Source organism: Trichogramma pretiosum, unplaced genomic scaffold (assembly GCF_000599845.2).
Source record: "Trichogramma pretiosum strain Unisexual culture from Peru unplaced genomic scaffold, Tpre_2.0 scaffold3, whole genome shotgun sequence".
NCBI lineage: Eukaryota > Metazoa > Arthropoda > Insecta > Hymenoptera > Trichogrammatidae > Trichogramma > Trichogramma pretiosum.
Genome location: NW_019641698.1, coordinates 3243789 through 3270840, shown reverse-complemented (window position 1 = coordinate 3270840; position 27052 = coordinate 3243789). Strand labels below are relative to the sequence as shown.

The following is a 27052-nucleotide window of genomic DNA, read 5'->3' as shown; positions in this document are numbered from 1 at the left end:
GTGGATACATCCAACAATGACAGAGCACGAGCGATACTATAATATATATTATATAAATTATATATACGTTCAAGCTCCGCAGAGGCGTTACACGATATTATTCGAGTGACTTTATACGAACGAGTTGCAGCTCCAAGGGCTTTTAGGTACTAATTTTATGTACAGACATTTGAATTTGGCATTATCGTTGTGCACGATATACGTAGGCTACATACGCGAAGGAATAAGTTTGAGGGTGCCCGCGACGACGACCCAAGCGGGCCATATCGCAGCAGAGCTTCAAAGCTCAAAATGCCTGCCTTGAGCTGCTGCCCGCAAAGGAGTGCGTCGTGTGTATATGCATCCCGCAGGTGTCGTAAGCCGAAATTTGTGAAAGTCGGGGGGCTATATGATATGGGATACGCATACATTACGCCTGAGATGCTGTTCATTGATGATTTTTTTAAATTCATTTTGAAGCTTTTATAATAAAAGAAAAACAACTATGCATTCAATAATATTTTTATGTCGAGCATACCTTGAGTTGCCTTACATCGTCGTAAAAAAAAAATTATTTTGCATTCTCGTGATTTCTTCGTTTATCAAGAAAAGAGGGTCTATCGTCTTTGTCTGAAAAAACAAACATTACTAAAATAATTATATAAGTATCAAAACGAACGCAAAATTGTCTGTCATGTAGACTAAAAAGGCAGCGATCATTCAGTGTACAGCGCTGTAAAAGCACAGCGTTTACAAAAGAAAAAAAAGAGAGAAAATGACCTGAACTCTTCGATCTTGTGAAGATTTTGATTTTCGTGTGTTTTTATAATGGCAGGAGAAAAGATCAGTACTGTTGCATATACGACAGGGGTACTCCTTAATAATGAAGGATGAGTAGCATGATAACTAGAATATACGAGAAAATCCAGTCAATAAAAGGTCTTTGCGCGTATTGCTAGCTGGTGCCGCCGCCGACGCTCCTGTAGTCGTCGTTGTTGTGCTTTCGAGTCCGCCTGTAATACGCACGAATTCTCTCTCATAGACCATCGTGCGCGCCAGCCACTCGAGATAAGGCCTCGAATAAGCCGCACTTATATATCGCGCGCGCAAATTCGTATTATGCACGACACGGCGAGCTTGGCTTCTTTTCTCATATATATATCTGTACACATTTCACATGGCGCGGCTTTACGTGATACGCTCGCGCTCTCGAGGAACTCTCGGGAATCGAGCTGTGTACGCGCGCGCGCGAGCTTTTATGACGGCCTGCCTGCCAGGCCATCGTAAAGGTAAAAATAAAAAAATAGAAAACATTTTTACAAGACTGGAATATCATTAAAAGCGACTCGCGCCAATTAGCTCATATATATACATACGCCGAGGCCCCGAAGCTCTCCTGCTCTTTCTTTCTCCGTCGTGGCTGCATTATATATTCGCTTCTTTGTAAGCTGGTGCTCTTTTTTTTCTGCTTTTGCCCCGCGTACATGTACGTGTGTGTGTGTGTATTCCATGCATCCCTCGCGCCGCCCAGAAAACCGGAAAAGTTTCGTGCTGCGCGCAAGTCGTAAACCGATTTACCATTTTTTCCTCTCTTTTTATTATGATTATTTTTTTTTCTCTCTTTTATTCTTCTTTAATGAGAGAATCGGTGCAGCGCGGCGCGCACGATCGAAACTCGCGTGTATGTAATGTAGTATATAAGCCGGAGCCAAGAAGTGTGTGCTGTGTACTATATAACGCGGGCTGCGTATATTTTTTTTTGCACGTATACGATTGTCCGTCGCTTTCGTGCGCTTGCGATACGCGCCAAATTGTTTCTCGGAAATCTTTCGGATTCGTTATATACAGTCGCTAATAATAATGGTCAAGGAAACGAGAGAGATAGAAAGAGATTCCGAATTTCTCTTTGATCGGACAATTAATTCATTCGTCGCTGCGATGTGTTCGGCACAAAAAAAAATCTCGTTTATGGCACCCATTATATACATATTAATGTGACCGCGTGTGCGCTCGCGCGCGCCGCAGTACGCGATACAAGTAACAAATCTGTTTAAATATTTTATTATATTGTTGAACGTCGCCGCGTGTCGATACTCTTTTTTTGACGAAGCGCCGCCTTTTATCCCTTTTTATGATGGCATTGTGTCGAGACGACCGGGCTAGAATCTTGGAAAACACAGTTTCAACATTGCTCGCTCCCACGAGAATATATGAATGCACGAATTATAAGTTAACGCGTATAAATATAAGAACAATGTTGAAAATGAAAAGTTGGCCGTATTCGCGTGTTTAAACGCATACTTTTATTTCTAATGCCCAAGATAATTAAACGCGACTTTTCATGTACGGGAAGAAATAAAAATATTGCGTTGCAGCTAACAGCCTTACGTCGATTCTTAGCTTTATACAATTGTTACAAGTACGCGTAATCAAGAATTTTCTACAACACCACTAGGGTTTCAATATCCTTTGTTATAATACAGCGCTTTACCTTGTTTTATAGTTAAAAAAGAAACCAATGCATAATTATGACGCAACAAGTGTATTGTTATTCAATTGGATTATAGAATTGTTTGATGGTCTATAATGAACTTTAAAAACATCTTCAAGTATAGCACTTTTTCGATGAATTATAATGTACGTTGACAATCAAATTACTACAGTTCGTAATGATTCTCGTCGGTATATTAGATTTATAGAGATCATTGTGTGTCTAGTGTAATCTGTCTACATTTTAGAATCCAATAAAATATCTAATAAATTTGATGAAATTATCATTTATTTACCTAACTCTCGCAAATACAAGTACATACTCAATCAAAACAAGACAGTTTGTCACACTCTTTCGGCCATAAAAAAATTCAGAACTATAGTAAATACTATAAAAATTCCGACAAAGTACTAGTTACATGTCTAAAAATTATCAATGTAGCTATCTACATGGAATCATTTTACTTTTGCAATTTTGAAACAGTTTCATACATACATTCTCCATAGTTTATCGGTTCATATGGTCTTAGAGTACAACAATTTAATATTATAGTTCATACGAGTATATCATTAATAAATCAATTGATGTCAGTTTAATAAATTTTCGAAGAAGTACTCGAAAACCCATATTCAATTCCTATGTGCAAAAATGTATTATAAATCTCATTAAATATTATATTTTCATTGCTGTGTACCAACAAATAATCTGTGCCTCTTGATCGGCTATAGACCTCTTTTAGTGCTTAAAAGATATTGATTTAATGTATCGAAGTATCCGACTATTATAAGATCATCGAATGAAATGAATTATACTCAATAAAAGGATTAGTTGATTATTGTAAACTTTTCTAAATAGTTAATAGACATCGTATTCATAAAGAATAATATACTTCCTCATCAACACCATATAGCAATAACAATCCAACATCTGGCGTAAAGTGTGTATAAGAGACAAACCGAGTCATACACTAATATATATTTTTATGTATGCTAAGTAATTTACGGGGGTGTGCGTTGGCGCTTCAACAATATAACAATAATATAATAATAACAACAATAACACGATATTATAAAAAAGACGCGTGAAACACCGGTAGCTGCCTCGTTACACATTTATAACTATATTATAAACCTTAAATGCACATATTATGTATGCGCACGACTCATCGCTGCTCGCGCTTCATTTTATAAATTGCAAGAATCATAACGATGTACAATAATTCGTGTCTATATTTACGAGACGATCTTTTAAATGCGTATTGTAAACTAATAAAGATTTCAATTATAAACCATACGACAATATTTAACGATAACTCGTGAGAATTTTTCGCGCAAACGCGAGAGAACCGAGAGCAAGAGATCGCGAGTTAGGGAGCACGACGGAGTCGACAAGGAGTCAAGGCAGAAAAAAAGGATATTAACGCGCGTACGATTGACCATAAAACGTTTTGATTCGTCTACTATAAAAAATCTGCACGATGTGTATGTGTATTTATATCTTACTTTAAATTGAAAGATCAACGGGCAATCGAAGAAACGAGCTTTTGAAGGATATCTATTATTTATTGTATACAATATAGAGTCCAGGAGGATTGCAGCCGAAGAGCCGAGAGTGCTGTTTGATTTATAAAAGCTTTACTCGGCGGCTTGCGCACAGCCCGAGTTTTTATGCCCGCGTGCAGTGCTTTGAAATATATCACAGGTGCGAAATCCACACGCGCGTGTGTAAGCTTTGCAAAAGCATCTTTTCTACGCCTGCAATAAAGCCATATAAAAGTCGCTCACATGTGCATTTCTTCCTCTCTCTCACTCTCTTTCTTTTGACAACAACAAAAACAACAACAATGACTCTGGGGTGACAGGCAGTGAAAGGATCGTTGCAACGATAGAGGAGGATATTCCCATATCGATCCCGCAGCAGCAGCAGCACGTGCCAAGCTCATATTCCAAAATTTCACGGATAATATAGCCGGCGTTTATGTTCTTAATGCTTTGCTAAACATGAAAAATTTATTAATTTATTGTTATACTCATCGCGAAGAAGCGTGCGGCAATTTCGCACGAGAGTTGTGCGTTACGACTCTCTGTATTGTATTATATGTGCACGTGTATTACCGCAGGTATCAACAAAACTCAAACTTGCGTTGGTGGTTTTGTCAATAAATAGAGCCTGTCTCTATAATTAAAATTCAACTTCGTGTAATTTGACACCCACAGCTGGTCATAATTTCTATTAAATCTCAGATACTTTGAACTGGGAGAAAGTTGGCTTATCAACTCTTTCGATTTCGGGATCCAGAATTTACATAGATCGCTCGTAAAAAAAGATGCAGTAGCTTATAGTAAGTAGATGGCATGTACGGTATTTCACACCTTCTGTTTCTTGTAAAGGGGCATCGTTACGACAGATGATTGGCTCTAAGGCTCAGTAAAATTTTCTTTCGATACTGTCCAGACCTCCCCTCGTAAATCATATTAGCAATAAAAATTCTTTAAGACTTTTATTACGAATTTCCTATCGATATCGTTGGATGCGCTTCGAAAACTCCAAGCACTCAAATTTTCTAATGCTTGGGACGTACATTGTTTCAAGCGCATTTGAACAGACGCGCGTAAACACGTACGCATACACGCACACAAATTACTCGTTGTCTACGTTTCGTCAGATTGTAGGAAAAAAACGAGCCGATTTTATCTTGACATTTTGAATTACGAATATTTATAGCACACTCTTGTACAAAGGCCAATACACTGAGGTATTTGAAACAATTGTGTACAAGATCGTAATTAAATTTTTATTGAACCAAATAAAACCTGTAAATGGCTTGGTCAAGTGCAACGCACGCATTTAAACAATATAATTCGTTGAATCCGTTGAGTAGATCAATCACGATCGATTCATATATAATGTCCGAAAATATAATTCATTCGGAAAAAAGTTGAGAAGTGCAGTCTTGGTGTACGCACGAATTTGCAAAACGCGTCTAATCTTATCTGTTGAAATAATCTTATCTGCAGGAAATCTTGCTGGGATCCGGACGCGTCTGGTATGTATAAATAAATGAATTATACACATTATTCGCGTTAGTAAATTGTCCCATCGCGTTATTGTATCAAATGTCAAGGATAATCGCCAACCCGACGCCCCTTAATTCGTCTCTGGGGGGTGGCGACAGGACAGCCAGTCGAAACGAAGCCTTCGTACGAAAAATATAATTCATGCGTAAAAAAGTGAATCACGATACAAGGAAAATTGTGCACGAGCGAGCTTGATACGGCAGAGTTACAGCTCCATGTAAACATATTTCATTAACTTTTTCATTTGAAAAAAGTTAAGGAGGTCAGGTTATTAGCTCGAAAATCAAAACGAGCCATATCGACTTTGGACAAAATTAGCATGTTTATCCGTACTCGACGATACAGCGATTAAAATCGAGAAAAATGAAATTAAAAAAAAAAGGCCAGGGTAAAGCACGAAGACGGATAGCGAGCTGTAGTACTACATGGCAGCAATACTGGCGCTCTCGGCTCGACTCCGCGGCGTCTCGAACGAGACGTGGTGGCAATAATGCAAAGCACGGCTCGGAATCTCGACGCAGTCGATTGGTAGGGCGAGGAGCCGAGGCGAGTTGGTGGGGGACGCGGGGCAGATACCAGCCCATCGGGGGCCACGCACACGTGGGCGGGGCTCCGCTGGCTTGTTCTCACTCGGTCTAGCTGTGTGTGCGTGTATGTGTGTGCTTCGGCCGACTACGATATCGATACACTCGGGCTCTCGTCTCTCAATGTACGTACGGACACAGACAGAGGAGCGCACAGTGCGATATGTACAATATCATAGGTGTGTAGAGGTATACACAACTCCTACTATGTGCCAAAAGTATCGTGCATGTAAGCATGCCCGAGACGCCACGGATCGTCTGAACTCAGATCGCGCCTGGCTGACGGCCGCGTAGGAAGCTCGACTTCAGGCAGAAAGAGAGAGAGAGAGAGACACGGCGTTGCTGTATATGGCGGATTTCGATGATTACAAAAAACACGAGACTCGACCGGGGCCAGTATCAGTGATCGACTAGCCGTCCGACAGCGCAGTAGGTGCCCGCGAGCGCGTGTGTGTGCCTATTTGCAAGAACTAGAGAGATAGGCTGCTTCGCATTCCTATTTACGAGTAATAAACGGTAATATAAACAGAGGGACAGCTCGACCCAACAGTGCGTGACTATATATCTACGTGTGCTATAAATGTTGTGACAGTGCAGTTTGACAGTTTTTCAAGTGTTAACGATTGTTCTTCAAAAAGTTGTTGTCGTTGTGTGTGCCATAATACATACGCACGAACGTTTATTGGCCTGCGCTGCGAAACTCACGGCCCATCGTAAAAAAGATTGTATAATACTACTCTGTGTCTCTCGGCCGTAAGCGCTAAATGAAGAAATCGCGAAAATAATGGTGAGTTTTCACAATCAGTCGATGGACACTTGTCAAGCGTCGCAAGCATCGTCAGGAATGTCGTCGAGCACCAACGCCAACACGAATTTGCAACTTCAGCAGCAGACCGGAGAGATATCGCCACCCCTGCATCTGATCGCCGCGGCGGAGACGAGTCCTCAGGTACAAACGCCGATTCACGGCCTTACCTCTGCTCAGCAGCAGCAGCAGCAGCAGCAACAACAACAGACGCAGCAACAAACGATGCCGTCATCGGCGGCGGCGGCGGCTGCAGCTATGGACACGCACTCGCCCTGGCTCAGCTACATGATGTCCAACAATAATCCGACGGATCACCACGACTCGCTGATGCAGTGGTCCACCAGCGCTCCCTCGCCGTTCGCCTATCAGCAGCCGCAAACGCAGCAGCAGCAACAGCAGCAGACCCACCTGCAACAACAGTATCATCACCAACAGCAGCAACAGCAACAACAACAACAGCAGCAGCAGCAGCAGCAACAAAATATGCAGCAGCATCAGCAAGCCTACGGTGATCACGTGTACGGGGGTCACCATCACCAGCTGCAGCATCATCATCACCAGGCCCAAGCCCACCACCATCATCATCATCATCATCAACAGTACGGTCATCACGGCTTCGAACCGCACCACCACCAGTACAACAATCTGTCCTGGCCCGGGGCAGCAGCCGCCGCAGCAGCCGCCGCCGCAGCTGCCGCTGCTGCCGCCGCGACCGCCGTCGGTCCGGGTCTGTCCAACAGCGTCGCCGAGCACTCGAACAACGACGCAGCCGTCCACAGCGACAGCAGCCCGATCTTCGACGGCCACGAGTCGAGCGGCAACGACAGCGACGGCAGTGGCTGCAACAGTCCCTCGTCCACCGGCTCGATCAACAACAACAACAATAACAACAACAACAACAGCGGCACCGGCTCCAAGAGGCCCAAGTGCGCCAAGAAGCTGAACAAAATGCGCAGCAGCCCGAGCAGGCAGAGGACGGCCAGCGAATTGGCGGCCGAGCTGGCGGCGGTGCGCAATCATCACAGCAGGTACCCCTCGTCGCTGTCGAGCGAGCACGGCGAGCAGGTGGTGGTCGGACCACCGGGTTGCAGCGGCAGGCTCGAGGACGGCCTCGAGGGATCCAGCGGCGGCTCCTATGCCGCCAGTGCCAGGCCCGGCAATCGTTCTCCCTTCAACTGGTTGAAGAAAGGAGCGCCTCAGCCGGCACCCGGTGAGTTTTTTTACCCTTTTTTTTACATTTCACTTGCATCGACGCTCACGAACGAGTGAAGCTCGCTCCGAGCATACAAGCCACTAACCATTTCATTTTTCAACCCTGCAATTTCACCTCGTAATTTCGCGTGAAAAGCTCAGCTCATCAGAATTTTCAATCTACCTCTTTTGTGCGAAATGATTTGTATAGCTATATACAGACCTGACTATAATAAGAAGGAAGAAGAATCGAGCCAAAGCCACTTAATAATATTATATGAAAAAAAAAACAAAAAAAAAATCAACATGTGTGTCGACGTCTTGGTCAATTGTTTTAATTGTGTTGCAGCAGCATGCAACATTGCTAACGACACGACAGCGGCTACTGCAACGGTCTCCGATCTCTGCACTTTAGATGCCTTTGGTACGCAAAATGATATAATAACAACAACAACAACAGCTACAAAAAAACATAGCAAAATAAAAGAGAAATTATAAAAGATGATGATTTGACATTTAGTATAGTTTTTGCACGTAGTCGTTGTTTACATTATAAACGGTAGCTATACAATAGTCAATAGCGTGCACGATTTGTCTTTTAAATTTATGCGTCGATGATTTTTTTATTCATTCATTTTTTTTTCTTTTTACCTATCGTATTTTATCGTAATTTATTTGTGTACCTATGTAATTATATGTATACGAATTGCTGCATGCTGCATGCCCGTCCAGCGTGACTGTAAATTATCAAAACTATTTGTACACACACAGTAGCTCGTGGTAGCGATCGATTCGCGAGATATGTAATACACACAAAACGCCGACGTCAAATTTGACGAAGTCGACACGCGTGCTCGATCGATTACAATTAAGTTTCGATCATTCGTATTAATTAAATTCCGAAAATCTCTGATGATAAACAGAGAGAGAAAGAGACAGACGTTGTGCCGCGCGCAGAGACTATACATTCCGATGACGAGCAGCAGCGACCCACACCCATGACGATTGGCTCGCTCGGAGTCAATTCGAATTATAAAGATCGCCACCTCATCTCTCTCTCTCTCTATTCCGAATTTCCACGCCACTTTGAGGTTGACATTTATATTCATACGCGCGTTTGACGCATTATACGCTCGGGCTCCTTGTAACCGCGCGCGCGCACAGACACGAATAGCAATACAAAAGCATCGCGAGCGCACGAGACGAGGATATTTTTCCAAGGCAACGCAGGCGCGTGTCTACTTAGCCGAGCTCGACGAATGGCGCCCGACACACTGTATATCCTGCAGCACATGTATATAATGGGGTGGCAACGAGTCCCTCGAGTACCATTTCAACGGGCTCGGCTACGCTTTTGTTTTTTCTCTTTTTTCGCGCACCTCCCCGAGACTCGAGTCGCTGGCGGCGCAAAAGAGCAAAGAGAAGAATTTGTTATTCGCCTGGCGTACATATCTGCACGAGGTATACCGCGACGACGACGACGATGTGCGATCTTCTCTTCACTTTGCGCGAAATCGTGAGAAAAGATTACTGTACGTACACCTTATAGGACGTTAAATCGGCCATGTAGCATCTCTCTTATAAACCTCCTTCGCGGCTCCGAATGTGCCACTACCTACATGAGTATGTGTGTATTTGTGTATATTGTGATCTCAGCTTTGAAGAAGCTGAAAAATTTTTCAATTATCATCTCTTTGCGCTCGCGCGCGCATTATTATATAGCCTCGTGAAAAAACGTTTATTTCTCATTCGCACGTTTTGCGCGACGACGCGCATATTATTATTCGCGTGTGTGTGCGTATAAGAACAGGTTTTTCCTCTATAATCGGCTCGATTCGTCGCCCGGATCGGCGTATAAGACGCGCTGCGGCACCCGACGTGTGTGTTCAATGATCATCAAAGAGTGAGCGGCCGCGCCATTAAAAAACATTAACTGACTCTCTGTATAAATAGCCCGCGTACGGTAGCTCTTGGTCAGTGGCGAGCTCCTCTTCTTTTTTATTCTTTTTTCACTCTTTTTTTTTTTATTTCAATTTTCCCTCAATTTCTCTCTTAATTTCTCGCAATAATGCAACGATTCTTTAATCCTCGCGCGCTCTCGTTTATTATAAAAATGCTTGGAAAGTCGACCTTGGGAATCGGTCTGTTTGCACAGAGATTATCAGAGAGACTCGGCACACGGGTAACCTGCGCGCGTACACATACATTCGTACAATATAGCACTTTTGCGAACCGATACACAGCTGCACACATTTGTAATACAAACACGTAGGTATACATGAATATGCACGTAGGCGCGCGCGAATACGAAGGGATTTAGCGAGTCTTTTATCGAAATTTTTTGCGTGTGCCGCATATAGGCTTCTCTTATCTCCCACAACATATGTTTCGACGCACGCGTATATGCAGATGCACTTGTTACATATAGTCGCTCTTTTATTTAACCACACCACCTTACAGCACCGCTGCACTACTCCATAACGATACGCGCACCCAAGAGAATCTCGAAAAGAAGAAACATGTAGCATGGCAGACGATTATTTATAGATGAATTTATTTTGGCACGTGCACTATCAAAATGTTATTGTGTATACATCAGCAATCACGTGCCCCTCGCCCAATCAGAGAGACACATTTCTTACATTCGTACGGGCGAAAATATCAATAATTGAATTTGATAATGAGTGAGATGGAGGAGGAGGAGGGACATTTCATAACAACGACATTACGCTTCGCGATTAAAGCACATACACTCCACATCGTGTATACACACATATTATATACGTACTCTAAGACTCGCGGAAAAAAAATTTATTGTCCGCACGTTTCTAATCGATTCGCGCGCTAAGTGTTACAACAAAATACTGTATATTTCTAGATTCGAATCGTGTCATCGCATGTGTCACTTCGTGTGTCGTATCCGATATATTGTGACAGCACGTCGTACGCATTATTTTTGATGTAGAGATCCGATTAAGATCGATTCTCACAAGGTATAATAAATGACCCGCATGTCAAACCCGAGGAGACGTATCAAATATAATCGATCAATTAAAATTCGCGACGTTTTATAATACAGGCTAATTATTTTTTTCTCTCTCGCCGCGATTTTTTCTCTATTATTATTTTGCCCGTAACCAAGAACAGTTCTTTCACTTTTTTTTCGATGCAGTCTATTGCGTTTTTATCCGTGCGATGGAAATTAAAGATAGCACTTGGCGCGCTTAGAGCGAGATGGGCTCCTCTCGCGTTACACACGTATAAAATGTACGCGCGACAGTCTTTGACAAAATACCTGCGCGTCGTGTAATTATTATCACTTTGCTTCGCGGCGACACATGTACAATTATTGCGCATTCGTGTATATCATGTGTATATGTACCGAGGCGCTGTACAGCGAACCGATTTAGGCCTCGTTCTCCGGAGTTTGTGATGTTTAACGAGCGATATGTCGGAGCGCGACTAATTGAAACATCACAGCGACACGATGCATCGGGTGTTAGTATAGTACATTAACAATTGTACAATCGGCCGACAGACCCCATTAATCATTACTCAATTTCTTCACCTATTGTACTTATTGTTCGAGCATCGGCAACGGCAGCAACGGTGTTGATAAGCCATGATGTGACAACTTGGCCGGCTTATCTGATTTTTAAACTAGTTTTTTGTCGATATAAACGTTCTCGTATACGGTGAATGAAGTATTTCTAAATTTCGAGTGCGTGAGTTTCGTAAAATTTTGACTGATCACCATGTGCGTACAATCATGACATATACCTAAACACAGCGAAAAAGAGAGAGAGAGAGAGAGAGACGCGCAACTTTGGCGAGGGTGCGAGAAAAGAAGAAGGAAAAGAAAAGACGAAAAAAATGACGCTCCGGTTATCGTCGTGCGGATTAAGGCCTGTGCGCGCTTTTGCGCGCGAATCTCTTTGAAGCGCACCGCGACGAAGCTTCGTACACGGCTCGACCTACGCGCTCGTCTTATCTAATCACGTGTTTCTTCTTTACATTTGCGCGCATCTTGAATCTTTTCTCTCTCTCTCTGCTTCTCGCGTCGCCACCTGCGTGCGACGCGACGACGATTTCTCTCGGCAAGTTTGTCTTCTTTTTTTCGTCCTGCCTGTGCACTGCGATCTCGTTCAATTATTTCGATATCGAATTCAGACGTACATAAATACGTCGCAAGCTCAATAACATTGCAGCGGTATTAACAACAATTATGTAACGATCGAAACACGCGATCCGATGAGTATCGATGCATCGCAACAATCGGATCGCTGCGAGCCCGTATAATCTGGAATAATTCCGTAGACTAGCGCGAGATTGTCGTCTCGATTTTTTATTTTTCACGTAACCGTTATGCAGATATTTCTATTGCAATTAAACTGCTCTTCTCGCGTTCATGTAATTATAATACGTGCTCGAAGTTATGACAAAAGTATGCCGTGTAGCAAACCTCGCATTGCTGTGCACGGGTAACTCCGCGCGTTCTCTTATCGCACCGACGCTCTTTAACACGCGAAAAAGCCCCCTTATCAAGCTCGTATTATACGGCACGAATGCGAAGGATTCGCGCGAGCGCGTGTAAAGAACGATGGAATTCAAAAATCGGAGATCGGCTTCGATTCTTCTTCTGCTTTTTTTTCTTCTGTAGCGTAGAAACATCCACTGCGTATTGCGTACCTCGCAGATCTAGATCTGGCTACGTAATTTTAATTAACAAAGAAAACTCTAACGAAACAAAATTTTAACATCTATATCAATCATTAATTTATTATCGCATTTTGAATGTAAAACATGCGTTTGCTTTTCGTAATTTTTATCAACTTGTTACAAAAAAATGTGCGATAAAAACGAATCGAGGTGTTGAATTTTTCGTTGCGCTTCTCTGTTGCAGGCAAAACGCGCACCAAAGACAAGTACCGCGTCGTGTACTCGGAGTATCAGCGGCTGGAGCTCGAGAAGGAGTTCTATCTGTCCAAGTACATAACGATCGGCCGCAAGGCCGAGCTGGCCACCAATCTCAATCTGTCGGAGCGTCAGGTCAAGATCTGGTTCCAGAATCGACGCGCCAAGGAGCGCAAGCAGACGAAGAAGCGCAGCGATCCGTCGGACTCGTGCAGCAACGATCAGCAGCAGCAGCAGCAGCCACAGCGACCGCAGGACGTCGTCATCGGCGGCAGCTTGGAGCACCATCACCATCATCAGCAGCATCTGCAGCAGCAGCAACAGCAGGCAGCAGCCAGCGGCATCGGGGCCGGCAGTGGTGCCGGTGTCAACCCGTCGACGGCGTTGGCTTCCCCGGGCGGCAGTTCTCTGTCGGCCATGAGCCACCTGTCCCAGATGGCCCAGGCCTCGATGCTCAACGGCCTGATGGGCCACCACCCGATCGCGGCCCACGAGCACCACCACCAGCACGCCTATCATCATCCGGTGCATCACGCCCTGAGCAACGCCCATCATCATCATCACACGGCGATGACGGCGGCGGTGCACCATCAGGCCCTCTTGGCGGCGGCCCACTCGGCCCACGCCCACACGATGATGCAGCACATTCATCCCGCGGGTCTGCACGTGTCCCCGCCTCCCCCGGAGTACGCGGGTCCGGTGGCGGCGACGTCTCCGCTGCTGTCGCAACAGCAACAGCAACAACAACAGTCCCAAGCTCAGCACATGCACGCGATGGTCTCGCCGCCGCAGCAGCAGCAGCAGCAGGGCGTGCACAATCAAGGGCAGCAGCAGTCGTCGCCGACGACGCAGCAACATCAGCAGCATCATCAGCATCACTCGCCGCCAAATGGCTTGTAAATAGTCTCATAACTTCATTTTTCATCCTCCCCCGATGAGGCATCGACGCGATCGAATTTTTTAATTTAGTCATTATCACACGCGTATTCAAGTTACGCGAATTACTATAGGTGTAAATACTTTTACGAGTATACGAGGGTACATAAGACGCACGTGTATACGATCAGGGGGTAAATTTATTTGCAGCTTTTGTTTTGCGCGCGGCGTACATCCAACGCTAGACGACTTTCTCGCAGTAGTTTTCTTGTTGCACGCGAGTGTCTATAGTTGCACACACATAGACTCACACACACGCGCATAGTACCCGTTACGTTTTTCCCGTGGGTTCTCTCGCTCTCTCCCCCGTCGCGCGAGTGAGAAAACGTCTCTCTCTCTTTTTGTAAATATAGTTATATAGAGACTACGCGCTGAACGAGTAAGAAACTTTTTCTCCTTCGATCTGCTCCGCTGCTGCTGCTAGCACGCGAAAACAAACTTTTATTTGCCGGGATTTCTTTTCTCTTCGCACACCGACGTCTAGTATTCGAGTCTTCATTTTATATATACCGAACGGTATATAGCTACGGGTCCGCTGTAAATAGCCATCTCAAATCATGTAAATAAATACGATTTTTTTACACTCTAAGATTATAGGTACGTATCATGTCATTTTAGGTATGCCGCGATGCACAAAACGGAATGTACTCATTGACTTAGCTTTAATCGTGTAAAAATGTGCCTTTTGTGCGATTCGTTGATTTATTTCATTGTTCTCACTTTTTTGTTGAATGTATAGAGAGGTGACCGCACACCCTTACCTCGAGAATAAATGTGATACTCCGATCGTTTGAGCTTATTGTATTTCGAAAAATCGCGCGTGAAAACTTGAAAAACAAAAGAAGAAACTTCCGAAGAATTCAACGAGTCTCGAGCGACGGATGAAAAGCTGTTTTACACTATCCGACGCTTCGCAGATATATTTCAAAGATAAGTACCAGCGCAAAATCGTTCGCATCGAACCGACTCTTGCTATAGTACTCGATCGAGCCACGGAACTGTAACGAGTATTTACCGAATGTAATTTATTTATAAAATAATGCTCATTCGTGTTTTTAGAGACGATTTCCATGGCTTATCGTTTTGAATAATTGACCAATATTATGAGGATTTTCGGAAATAATTTTCAAGTTTTACCCGTTGCGTTTTGTATTTACATGTAAATTAAGTACACCATAAATTTGAAAGCGCGTCGCATTCGATGCACTTTGCGACAAAATAAAACACATCGAACGTAATTTACATCAACACAGTTAAAATACTCATTACAATTACGCATTACGAATTGTCGTTTTAAGTTCCAAAAGTACGTTTATTTTTATTTTTGTTTATCGTTTCGACAAATGTGTGATCAAACAGCGAGGAATGTTGCTCGATTATTTTTCATCTCATTTTAATGTAAAACTAAGTATGGTTGCAACGCTTTATAAATTATACACTTGTAATATGGTACGAGTGTTTCGTTTACTACTTAGATATATATTATACTCTGTTAAATAAATGAAATGGAACCGCAAAACTAAAGCAATGTTTGTATATATAGCATAAAAGATTGTAAAAGTAATTATGTTGTCCATTTTGCTTATTAAGATCTTTTTTGTACATAGTATTATTAGTTAGTGCGTTAATTTTTAATTAAAACCGTTGTTTATTATAGCTAAACGTAATTGTTTGACAATTAATTTTAGAAGTAATATAACGTGAAAATTCAAAATATCGACATCTTGATTTCTTTTCAATGAACGTATTATTAATGAAATGAAGAACATTTTATAAACATATAGCGTCAATAATTTTAACATTTAGCACCCTGGACAGTGAGATGGTATAAACTATTCGCCTTTTATGCCATCTTGATTGTCTCTCTCGCTATCAATGTAAAATTACGCGCTATTTTTTTTTTAATGAAAATCCGAAAAAATTCGACTCTGAAAAATTTTATCTGGTTATAAAATTGTAACATGTACGTGCTCGAGATAAGTGTACTTCTACAAATATTTCGACACGATTCAAAAAACGGACTTTTTTTCTCAAGGCGTTCAGAATCGAGTTTATCGTGTGCTCTGTACGGAGAAAGAGATATTTTGATGATTTTTTTGTGTCATCCAAATTTTGGTGCATTTATCTGTAATCATGTGTTACTATTTCAACACCTTCTTATATTTGTAATATTTTTATACATTGCGCTATTACCACAAAATATGTATTTCTCTATTACAATTATCGTGTAAAAACGTAAAGGTAAACGATGAAAAATAAAAATAAAATTACAAAAAAAAAAGTAATAACAAACTGTCAATTGGTTTTTGTCCTTCTTTTTCCATGGCCAAAAGAAATACGGAGTCGAGAAATGCGATGATCAAATACCATAGCGAGGGCATAAATTAAAAAGGCGATAAGTATCAAGTTACAGGCGCATCAATTCCATTTGAATCGGTCGTTCATTTACTCGCTCGTTGCGAAAAGACAATTGGAAACGTTTACGCGGTGAAGTCGACATGTTGTGCGCCTCGCTGCTACCCTCGCCACGACCACGCACGCAATAATCCAATGCAAGTGTAGCGCATGAATAGCAATATATCGCGTACATGGTGTCTCTATAACCGGGCGCGCGACGGAACGTCGCAGCAATTACCGCATCCCAGCAGAGAGAGAGAGAGAGAGAGAGAGAGAGACAAGATTTACTGTACATCATATACACGGGGCTAGTTTTGTCGAGTATACGAAAAGACGAGAGAGTCGACCGCAAAGTAAATATCGCGTCGGGGCCGTTGTTGCGCGTTGGCCTTTTCTCGAGCGCTCCGTTGCAGCATCGCGCCAGTAATGCATTTGCTATACACGGGCAATACGGACCTTTTCGTAAGCAGCCAAAATGAGTCTCCAGGGTGCTCTCGGCTCGAACGAGCGCGCGCCCGGATCGATGCGCCCTCGCGTGCACGGAGCACCCAGGCAAACGCGCACAAACCCACAAGCCCGACCTATCTCATTATTCTCGGCTTCTCGTCGTCGACCCTTGCTCGCGCCCCGACCCGTTGGCTTTACTCGCGATATATGCATTTAATGGGACCGAGCGTCGCATCGCCAAGCGATGAAACTTGATTGCTTCGGCGCTTTATTTATGTCGTACCGCTCGTGCTACATTTTTTTCTGTTTGCCTCTGCTTTCGTACTATATTATATATATGTAATCTCGAGAATCGACTCGAGCGTTATTGTCGAGATTTTTGGATTCGCGCCAGACTCGAGACTCGTCTCGCGATGTAGCGCATGTATATCGAGTGCAGTGCTGCTGCGGCTTCTCGACGCCCAGCCGCAGGCGTGATCGATGATTTTATAGCGCGATAAAAGTCACCGCGCGCGCGCGACGATGCATTATATTGTATCGCGCGCGGGGCTGAACGCGGAGCTGATCGATGAGCGCCGCAGTTGAGTAATTGAATTTTCATCGCGCGGTTATAACTCTTTTTCCTCGATGATGGCCTCGTGTCACATAAGGTCAATGCTCGTTCGCGGGAGAGATGCTTTTGACATTTATTGCCCACGTGAATACAACGTACATGATGCATCCGCACGAGTCGCTCTCTTGTACCATTGTGAAATCTATTATATATATGAGACGTACAATGTACATCGGATCATTTATCCATATCTCAACGCGACGAGTCTCGAGCAACTACATAGTCTTTACATGTGGTTCACAAATTTTATTATATTTACTCAAGTTCAAACGAGTTCGTATAGCACATACTACATATATTTAATACACACATACGCAACTCACGGGGCTCGGGTTATGGAAAGAGCATAGCACAAAATCACGGCATATACAATTACGCGCGTGTGTATGTATAATGTGTATCGTATATCTGTACAAGTAGGCTAAGAGTCAATGTCTTTACATGTTTGCTCTCACAATGCTAAGTAATTGTAATCGCTAATCTATCTCTATTGAACATATGTACGTCTGAATGTGGTGCACGTCGCAGGTAAGCTAAATCACCGGCAGCAGCCACGGCACAGCGCCTAATAAGACATCGTCTGTTTAATTACTCGAGGCGACAAGTCGGAGGCGATGATTATTAGACGCGGCCCAAAGTGAATTACAACTTCTTGGAAAAACCATTGCCTGTACCGTACCTTATTTGTATAATTAAACATGCCGCGCGGAGCGGCGATTAAACGATGTATTATTGTTATTTTTCCTCTTTTTTTTTCAAAATAGATTTGTACAAAAAGTGAACGACATTTTACGACAGGGTTTATCGGGCGTTACTGTGTACACCGATGAAATAAAATTTTAAAAATGGCAAATTATCGGCGCGCGCGGCTGTTGCAAGACAAAAAAATTTCCGATTCGAAAGAGGTGTATGTTACAAAACACGTATACGATCTGCGCGTGTACAGCAGCGTAAATCATATACGTATGCGTGTAGCAGTAGTTCGTGAGAGAAAACATCGCAGGATACCGAAATAAAATTCAATACGTATTAATTAAAAATCACATAAAATGCCAAGAGCGGATCGCCCGCGAATTACATACATAATCTATAATAGAACGTACGCTTAATTATCCAGACAACGAAAAAAAGCGAAAAAAAGCGCGAAATTATTCTAATTTCTTAACATATACGTGAGTCTACGTGGTCGTGTAGTGACCAAATTGATTAGGATACGGGTGTGAAGATCGTTCACTAATTAATTCGAAAACACGTTTTCACCGATAAACATACTTATGCGTGCTACATGAAGTCAAGCTCGAGTGATGGTATGAATAAGGCGAGTGACCCAAGTAAGTCTAACTTCAATCGATAGTACTTGATCTCTCAATGATTGAGGAATGCACTTAACGCTAGAACAGGCCTAAGCGAGCAGCGCCATCGGAAGCTGTTTTATAGTCAACAAGCCTGTTCGTCGTATGTCATCCTTTTCTCTTTCAATCGATGTGAATTTTTAATTTTTGGTCAGATGTTGAGAAAAACGGAAACCGCTCGTCTGTGGCGCGTGTCAATAAAAACAGATATAGAACAAGTATTCGGCGGCGTGGTATAAAGAAAAAAGAAAGGATTTTTATGGCTTTCCGAAATCGATGCAGCATACATAACTCCTATTCATATCGATGTCGTATATGTCAATGAAATACGACAATTAAAGAAAGTCCTGAAAAGTCAAAACTCCATTTCATGGCCGGATCACGACTCGTCCCCATTGATCGACTATCAGTAAGAAATGTTCTACGATTTTCTTCTCACTCTTATAAGGTACGAGCATTGCGTTTTCAAGACTACGCAAAGTCACACCTCAGAATTCAGAGAAAATATTTAAATTTTACTCGTTATTATTATCTATAATTCTCTTATCAAAATAAGGACGTTAGGATGAGCTTTCAATCGTTCCATTTGTGTAGAAGTGAAATTTTAAATCTGAAGCTTAGAATAAATTATCATATATCATAATATCAAATTACGATCGATTATTACTTTTAGCTACTGCATGAAACCAATAAATCGTAATTTTTTATTGTATCCTTTTTCTTGGTTAAAGCGTTTACAGATCAAATTACTTTAGCTTTAATTGCATTTACAATATGACGTTGGTGTGATTGGTCTGATGACGTTGGTGCGTTTCAATTAGACGTCATCGGGAATGAGCAAATGACGATATCAGACAAAGAAGTCATTTTAAATCGGTGCCAAAAAAAATATTTAAATACCAGCCTAATACACTTTCCTTGTAAATTTAACGATTGAAATTTCTCGTCCAATGCCTAACAACAGCTCAATACGGCATCATGAGCTTATAACAATGTTTGCTAATTTCCGCCCATCGATGAATCAGTGCGCACACAATATTCGCAAAGCCCTATATAACTTTTGGGGCTAACGACGCGCCGGCCGCAGCACATAATAATATTAAAGCGCGCCACAATTTCGCGAATATCTATATTCTTCAAATTTACGATTGTTACTTTTAAGCGTTCTCCCAGTGAACGTGAGAAGTCGCAGCGAGGCACACACCATCGCGGATGCTTTATGGGCTATTTTATTTTCTAAGCCATAATTGTTCGAATAAGATATATCACTCGGTGACGTTTCGTCGCAATATCGCGCAAACTTTAAGCCGTGCATCCCCATGCCACCGACGGTCATGAAAATAAAAAATTTTATCCCGCACTTGTTACGATTGAAATTTATGCCATCTCCGATGATTTTCGTTTCAACGAAAATCCCTGAGACGTTGCATCGGGTGCACGAAAAGGTTTTTCTACGCGGTTACCAAGTTTCGCGTTCAATTATATAAATGTTTCATACGATAACAGGTGCGTCGATCGAGCGGACGTTCTAATGAAGTATATAAGCATACGATTAATTGGCCATTTGACGAGGCTCATCGGCGCGACAATAAAACTCTCATCATCGAAGAACACGCAACTCGATAAAAGGAACTCGACTCGCGAAAGGATTTCGCAGTCCGACGGATGTGCCGCCGCCGCCGCATTACGATCGCGAATACATTTCCAAGCTTCTCTGTATATATCGTGTTTATAAGAAATTATTTCACGCGCGTGTACCGTGTGGAAGTGCGCGCGTATAATATCGTGTGTGGGTATATGGAGAGCCGAAACGTTCCAAAAGCTTTTATAACTTTATTCGTGCTGCTGCTGCTGCTGCTGCTGCCGTCGGACTATTAAAAAGGATCACTGCTGCTGTTGCTGGGGAATTTATGACTATTAGGTAGAGAATATAATTAAACCGCAACACACTGCTGCCTATGTATTATGTGTGCGCGAGCGAATGAGACGCGCGTCGCCCCGGACATCAGTCAGTCAGTCAGTCAGTCGTCAGAACTTGGCGAATTTGATGAGATAATTTTCAAAGTCGGGACGCGAATTTTTATCCCGATTCGGCCCAGGACGAGAGCCATACGCGGCGGATCGGTAGCAATAAAACATCAGAGGATAAAATGCGACGCGTACGCACACATACACGGACAAACGGCAAAAGCTTTTTTTTATATAAAATATATACGCGCGACACGTACGTGTATTTTGTGAAACTCTTTTCGATTGTTTTCGAGAGACAAATAAAAAAAAGAAGCAACACGGCGTTATATGGCCCTATATATACGATGTATTTTATGAAATGGCGATTTCCTTTAATGCGGCCTTCGTCGTTAATAATACATTCGCTTGAACCGAGAGCTTGCCTTTATTCGTTGGTCCTGCATGCAGCTCGGCCGAGGCCATTTTTCGCCGTTGCCAGGACCCTTCATAAAACCTCGATGATTTATATTTATTGTATAACAAAATCATAAAATAAGTTGTTTTCTATATCTTAGGGAATAATGCCAAGTTATATTGCGCTACTATTATTTTATTTTTCTCGGATCGACTCGATCATTTTCTCATGAAACTTTGGAGCGCTTTGGTACGGATCGTTTTTATATGCAACGATCGCTTCTTCATCGTCTCTCTCTCTCTTTTTAAAACCACTTCACAATTTTTCATTTTATCGGCCAACACGCGGCTCTATATTCAATAAAAATATGGTGATTGATGACAATTTTATGATTATGGCACGAACATGAACTGATACAAAATTCCATGCATTTCATTTGGCATGCGAACGTATAGCTGGACGATTCGCGAGTGAATTGAGATATTAATGCCTAATCTTGAATAATTACCAACAATACGAATGAAATAAACACTTCGTGAAAATTTCGATCGACTTTTGAGAATTCGTAGCTTTATAATATTAATACCTGATATAGCTTACGTGGTTATAATTTTGCAAAATGCATTGAATTTTATGTAATCACCACTGTAATTGTCTGAAAGTCGATAAAAAGGAAATTTCAAGCCGTTAATGTCGATAAGTTAGCAGCGCAAACTGCAAGCGGATCAGCGAATCAAGTTCCAAAAGTTTCCACCTCGAGGCGGTAGTGTACGGCACCGGCATTGCACTTTTTTTCTATACTTCTTTCATATAACGGTTACCGATTTCCCTAACGTACATTTTCGAACTAATAAAACGTGTTTTTTGTTGATTTTAATGGCCAACAAAGTCAAAAATGTATCATACTTACAAATTTTATACAGCTCAATGGATGCAGTCCGTATACTCGACATATTCAAGTGAAATACCTTGACTGGATTACGGAAAAAAACAACACACACTGTTGCTCGTCGTTTGTAATCGGTTTTACATGCTGCTGTTATTACGGTTACTTTATTAAAAATAATGTCGACTTTTTTATAAATCTATTTTTAAACGTCACTTTGTATAGTTTATACTTTTTTATCTCGCACACCTTTGCTGAAAAGAGGAAACGATAATGATAAGTAGTATTAAGACTCAGCTACAAGTTGCGAAAAATTGCACTCGCTCGCCGTCATTTCTGGGAGTCTGGAAAAAATTCAAAAATATAACCAAAGACATAGCGTTCGCCGTCGTGCTCGAACTGTTGACCGTTACGTCTACCGAAATTGAAAATGTACGCGAAATTCTACGTGTGCTCGAGCCGTTTTACCAATTTCCTAGTGAAAAGCAACTGCTCGATGTTATCATACCGCAGTTGTACGAACAAGTCAAGAAAAAGGTTTCTACGATAATAAAGAACGATTTGTCAAATGGTAAGGTCGATTTCAGAATTCACTAGTTTTCATCCAATCCTTATACACTGTATTTGTTATTTATTATTTGATGAAAAAATATTTTCAGGCGTTCAATCAATAGCCTTAACTATTGATGGTTGGACTGGAAGAAGTATCACTGATCATATGACAGTTACTGTACATTATTGGACTGCTGATTTTGAACCAAGACATTTTTTATTGCAATTAGAAAGTTTACCGAAAAATTGGAACTCTGCTGAAGATCTATTCCATCTAATACAAAATGTGCTACTGAAGTATGGATATTTGAAAGAAAATATGACCATCCACATTGTCACTACAAATGGTGATAATATAGTTAAAGCTATTTCTATGGATGATAAATGGATCAGAATTCCTTGCTTCGCTCGTCTGTTACAATTTACAATCGATGATGTTCTAAACAGTTTTAATGATTTTAGTAATCTCGTTACAAAATGTCATACTTTAGTCTCCAATATTTGGCCATCTAAATCTGATTGCAAAGAATCAATTATAGATAACTTTGAGAATCAAACTTGCAGCATATTAGATGATATAGTTCCTTCCTGGAACTCAACATTTGACATGTTTGAAAATTTGATCAAACTACGTTCCTCATTGAAAATGTTTTTGAGAAATACTCCTTTGCTACCAGAAAAATTAACAAAATCAAATTGGGAATCAATATCAGTTTATATTAAAATATTTGGTTTATTGAAACAAGCTAGTAACTTGATGAGTAAAGAAGCTTATCCACCACTTTCACTGTATTTATCAACCATCCGAGGCATACTGGAATTAATAGAATCTGAAAATTGGACTGATAAACTTTCAGCTCAATTAATTAATTCAATTTGTTCAAGATTTAGTCACATCAATATCAGCGAGCCAATAATTATTGCTATGGTTGCAGATCCTAGATTCAAAACACATTTATTGTTAGAAGATGAAAAAAGTACTGTATTTGATATTATTAAAAATAAAATGCTTTGTGTAGATAATATAGACATAGAGATAAAATGTGAATCTCTTAAGATTAAGAATACAAGAGGTAAAGTAATTGAATCTATACATAAAATTTCATTTTTTTATTCTAGTTAATTTCTAAATCAATTGTTTTTTTCAGAGCTTGCGTTAGAAAGTTATTTTGTAGATATTCGAAAGAAAAAAGTTTCTGATATTGAAAAAATGGTTGAAGCTGAGTTGACTTATTATTTACATGAAAATTTAGTTCCAGTAGATACAGTTGTTCATGAGTGGTGGAAATCAAATGCAACCCGTTTTCCAAAATTATGCAAATTAGCAAAGATTTATTTGTCAATACCAGCAATTCAGGTGAGCAGTGAACGGGCTTTCATGAATAAACAAGGTTTTATTACTGACTCAAGGGCAGAAAAACTAACAAAAGAAGTAAATGTTTTAGACCTAATGCGAATCAGTTTTTTAAATCAGAACATGAATCAATTTAAAAAAGATATTTATTTTTAATGAAGATATTTTTTTATGCATATAAGTAGATAAATTAATTGTATTCAACAATCATCATGACAGTTAGTTAATCAGAGCAGCAATACACTTATGTCACCATGGCAACAAGATATGATACAAAACATAGGTGTAAGCTGGCACATGTATTTAGATACTGAGTGTTCAAAAATTATAAATTTGTTCATTATGTCCAAAAGAGTGCCTCATTTTATAAGTGGTTTTACTTCTACAACCAAAGAAGAAAGAAAATCTTCGAATCTCAGTTTATGTTATAAAAAAGCTCATTTTCAAAGAAAACTTGAAGATAGTTCAGTAATCGTACTAAGGAAAAACCAAACTAAGGATAATAGTAAACTAGATGTATACAAAGAGGATGGATTGTATTCTTCAATGAAATCACCTTTAACAAACATTGTTGCAAAACCGTATCCTTTAGAACATCAAATTTCATTTTGTCGAACTAACAACCAAATCAGGGGAAGAATTTTAGAAATTGCAATAAGAGAAGTCAAAGTATTACCAAATGTAGGTTCAAGTAGAAATCCTCCTGCAATAACTAGTGTGACATTTTTGTTCAAAAATAAAATAATTTGCAAAACGAATGCTCCTTTCAATAGGAAATTACATAAATTATATATTAGAAATTCAGTGGATTCAAATGTATTATCTATGCAAGTTCAAGCACAAGGATCCACATCAGGAAGTATACCTTTGCCACTTCCTGAACACTGTGTGAAACAGAAAAAAGTTGAAATTGATTTTTCAATTCTTGACAGTAAACGTTTCATTTATTCTGGCATAGTTATTTGTACTTTATCGCTAGATATTACTGGCCCTCAGACTAAAACAGATGCTTCAACTTATTTATTCACGCCATCGACCAATGATCCAAATGATCCAAGAAATAGTGTTTCTATTATGAAATCAAAAAACAATTCTCAAAGAAAGCAAGTCAATTATTTTCTTTTGCAAGATCCAGCTTTAACATTTAATACTCTTTCATCAGATGTTTATAATAAGAAAAATTCAGTAAGTACTATTAAATGTATAATTTGTGCATAAATATTGAGTAAATAGCTTGTATATTTTTATCCTTATTTTCAGGTAAAAAAATTGTTACCTAAGCCACCTGATATAGTTGTAGCTGAGCAAATGTTTTCTTTGTTAGATATATCTCTAAGAAGTTGGTTTCAAGAACGGAGACCTCTTAGACCTTCTTCTGGTACAGCTATAGGACCTAAGCACCATAGTGGTAGGAAACAAATTTTGACAGTCACTGTATTGAGGGGAGTAGAAGTTCCAGTTAGAGAAGAGTCAGCTTTGATCCAACCAATTGTAGAGGTAGAATGGGGAGATATTGTTCGATCAACGTCTACATCCGAGGGTCCAGCCCCTGTTTGGCAACAAACTCTTCAATTTGAAGCTCCTACCAAAAAATTAAAGTATTTAATTTTATATTTTTACATATTTTTGTTCAGTAGTAATTTATTTTCATTTTTTAGTGGAGAACACTGTGTAAAAATAAGACTGTTCGATCAACATCCCGTTTGGGGATTGCAGTGGCTTGGAGAAGCCAGATTTCCGTTAGAATGTCATCGAAATTATCAACAATTGGAACGTTGGATTGGGTTATCATCTCTTTACAGTCCATCACTGTCTTTCGGATACGTCCAAGCAAGTCCGGGATATTCATACACGAGAATTTACGTTCTCATGAAAATGGAACAAATGGGTGCTATGAATCCGATTGACAATAGCTCCATAAACACATTATCCAAAGCTATTCAAAGATGTCTTGTGGTACCTTACAAAATTTCTGAAATCGAAAGTTCTGAAGATGCTGCCAGGCTCTGTATGCTTTTAGCACCGCTGCCAGTCCATTATGGACCTTTGACTCCTCGACAGGCGCTCAATCTCAACAAGGTTGATCATTACGGACGATCGGCATTACTCGCATCTTTACTTCAGGGTCTTGGCTTACAATCTTACGTTGTTTTAGGTAAGCTTGGTGTTTTGAAATTATAAATTTAAATTAATAACTTCCATATTTTACAGGTTCGTCCCAAACAAGAAAATGGGCATCTTTTGCCCTCACAGTTGACGAAAATGTTGTAACTCTCTGGGATGCAGAAAACGGCGAACGCTACAAGTTACAGGACAATAGGTGCACGTTAATTAGCGTTTCACGCTTAATAAATTATCAAAACGTAAGTGATTCAATGAAAATTAATGATCATTCTAACCGTCGATAATTAACTTTTGTTATTACCTTATAAGATTTGGGAAAATACTCTAAAATCTGTAGTACCAGCAAATTTGCGTTACGATCCAAAAAGTAACAAAGATTGGCAAATACTTACTAGTACCGCGGCAGCTTCGAGTTCACGTGCCATACAAACAGTCGATCTTAATATCGCTCATGAAAAAGAAGAAAATGAAAAAGATGTAACACAAGAGATTGAAGAAAATCTTCGGGAACATCTCAGTCAATGGAGAACAACTCTTGAATTACCGACTATTTTCAATAGGCATGCTGATTCGATATTAAGAGAAATCCTCGATAAATCCGAAGATTCAGCAGAGAATCAATTTGATAAAAAAGAATTTCGACAACTTTATAGGGCTTACTATACTCATGGGTTTGTCGTCAACGTAAGATACATCGACATGGACGATCTCATAAAGTTTCTAGTATCAACTAAGATTCACGCAATGACTGGCCCTATTGAATTTTCTTTGGTATGCCGCGTCGTAAAATTAGTTGGTAAGATTCGTTCAGTTTGGTTAGCCGTTGTTATTTTAAGAAGTAAGACTTAAGAGTTGAAATCTGGAATTTAAAATTTTTACTCGGTTTTGCAATGATGTATTTTATAATAATATTAATTAGCCAAATTAGAAACAAATCTAAAGGTAGGAATGAATAAAAATGTAAACGCAAGGTTTTTTAATA

General features: G+C 40.6%; 3 protein-coding genes across 3 annotated transcripts; all 3 read left to right on the top strand.

Annotated features, from left to right (window-relative positions):
• Positions 1–6249: 6249 nt before the first annotated feature.
• On the top strand, positions 6250–16247 carry LOC106650825 (homeotic protein caudal-like). Its single transcript, XM_014369044.2, has 2 exons — positions 6250–8149; positions 13034–16247. The coding sequence occupies exons 1-2, from the start codon at positions 6916–6918 to the stop codon at positions 13942–13944; spliced, it is 2145 nt and encodes a 714-aa protein (XP_014224530.1). The 5' UTR covers positions 6250–6915; the 3' UTR covers positions 13945–16247.
• A 6066-nt stretch (positions 16248–22313) lies between these two features.
• Positions 22314–24112, top strand: LOC106650762 (zinc finger BED domain-containing protein 6-like). Its single transcript, XM_014368964.2, has 3 exons — positions 22314–22611; positions 22700–23665; positions 23741–24112. The coding sequence occupies exons 1-3, from the start codon at positions 22314–22316 to the stop codon at positions 24100–24102; spliced, it is 1626 nt and encodes a 541-aa protein (XP_014224450.2). The 3' UTR covers positions 24103–24112.
• Positions 24112–27010, top strand: LOC106650761. The gene is made up of 5 exons (XM_023462383.1): positions 24112–25131; positions 25207–25544; positions 25605–26101; positions 26158–26309; positions 26380–27010. Exons 1-5 carry the CDS (start codon positions 24193–24195, stop codon positions 26917–26919), a joined length of 2466 nt encoding a protein of 821 aa, XP_023318151.1. The 5' UTR covers positions 24112–24192; the 3' UTR covers positions 26920–27010.
• Positions 27011–27052: the final 42 nt, after the last annotated feature.

Bases quoted from the DNA above. Each gene is read 5' to 3' on its own strand.
- LOC106650825 (XM_014369044.2), top strand. From the start codon at position 6,916: ATGGTGAGTTTTCACAATCAGTCGATGGACACTTGTCAAGCGTCGCAA. The intron at 8,150-13,033 runs GTGAGTTTTTTT...TCTCTGTTGCAG, and splicing joins AGCGCCTCAGCCGGCACCCG to GCAAAACGCGCACCAAAGAC.
- LOC106650762 (XM_014368964.2), top strand. From the start codon at position 22,314: ATGATAAGTAGTATTAAGACTCAGCTACAAGTTGCGAAAAATTGCACT. The intron at 22,612-22,699 runs GTAAGGTCGATT...AAATATTTTCAG, and splicing joins AAAGAACGATTTGTCAAATG to GCGTTCAATCAATAGCCTTA. The intron at 23,666-23,740 runs GTAAAGTAATTG...TGTTTTTTTCAG, and splicing joins TAAGATTAAGAATACAAGAG to AGCTTGCGTTAGAAAGTTAT.
- LOC106650761 (XM_023462383.1), top strand. From the start codon at position 24,193: ATGTCACCATGGCAACAAGATATGATACAAAACATAGGTGTAAGCTGG. The intron at 25,132-25,206 runs GTAAGTACTATT...CCTTATTTTCAG, and splicing joins TTTATAATAAGAAAAATTCA to GTAAAAAAATTGTTACCTAA. The intron at 26,102-26,157 runs GTAAGCTTGGTG...CATATTTTACAG, and splicing joins ACAATCTTACGTTGTTTTAG to GTTCGTCCCAAACAAGAAAA.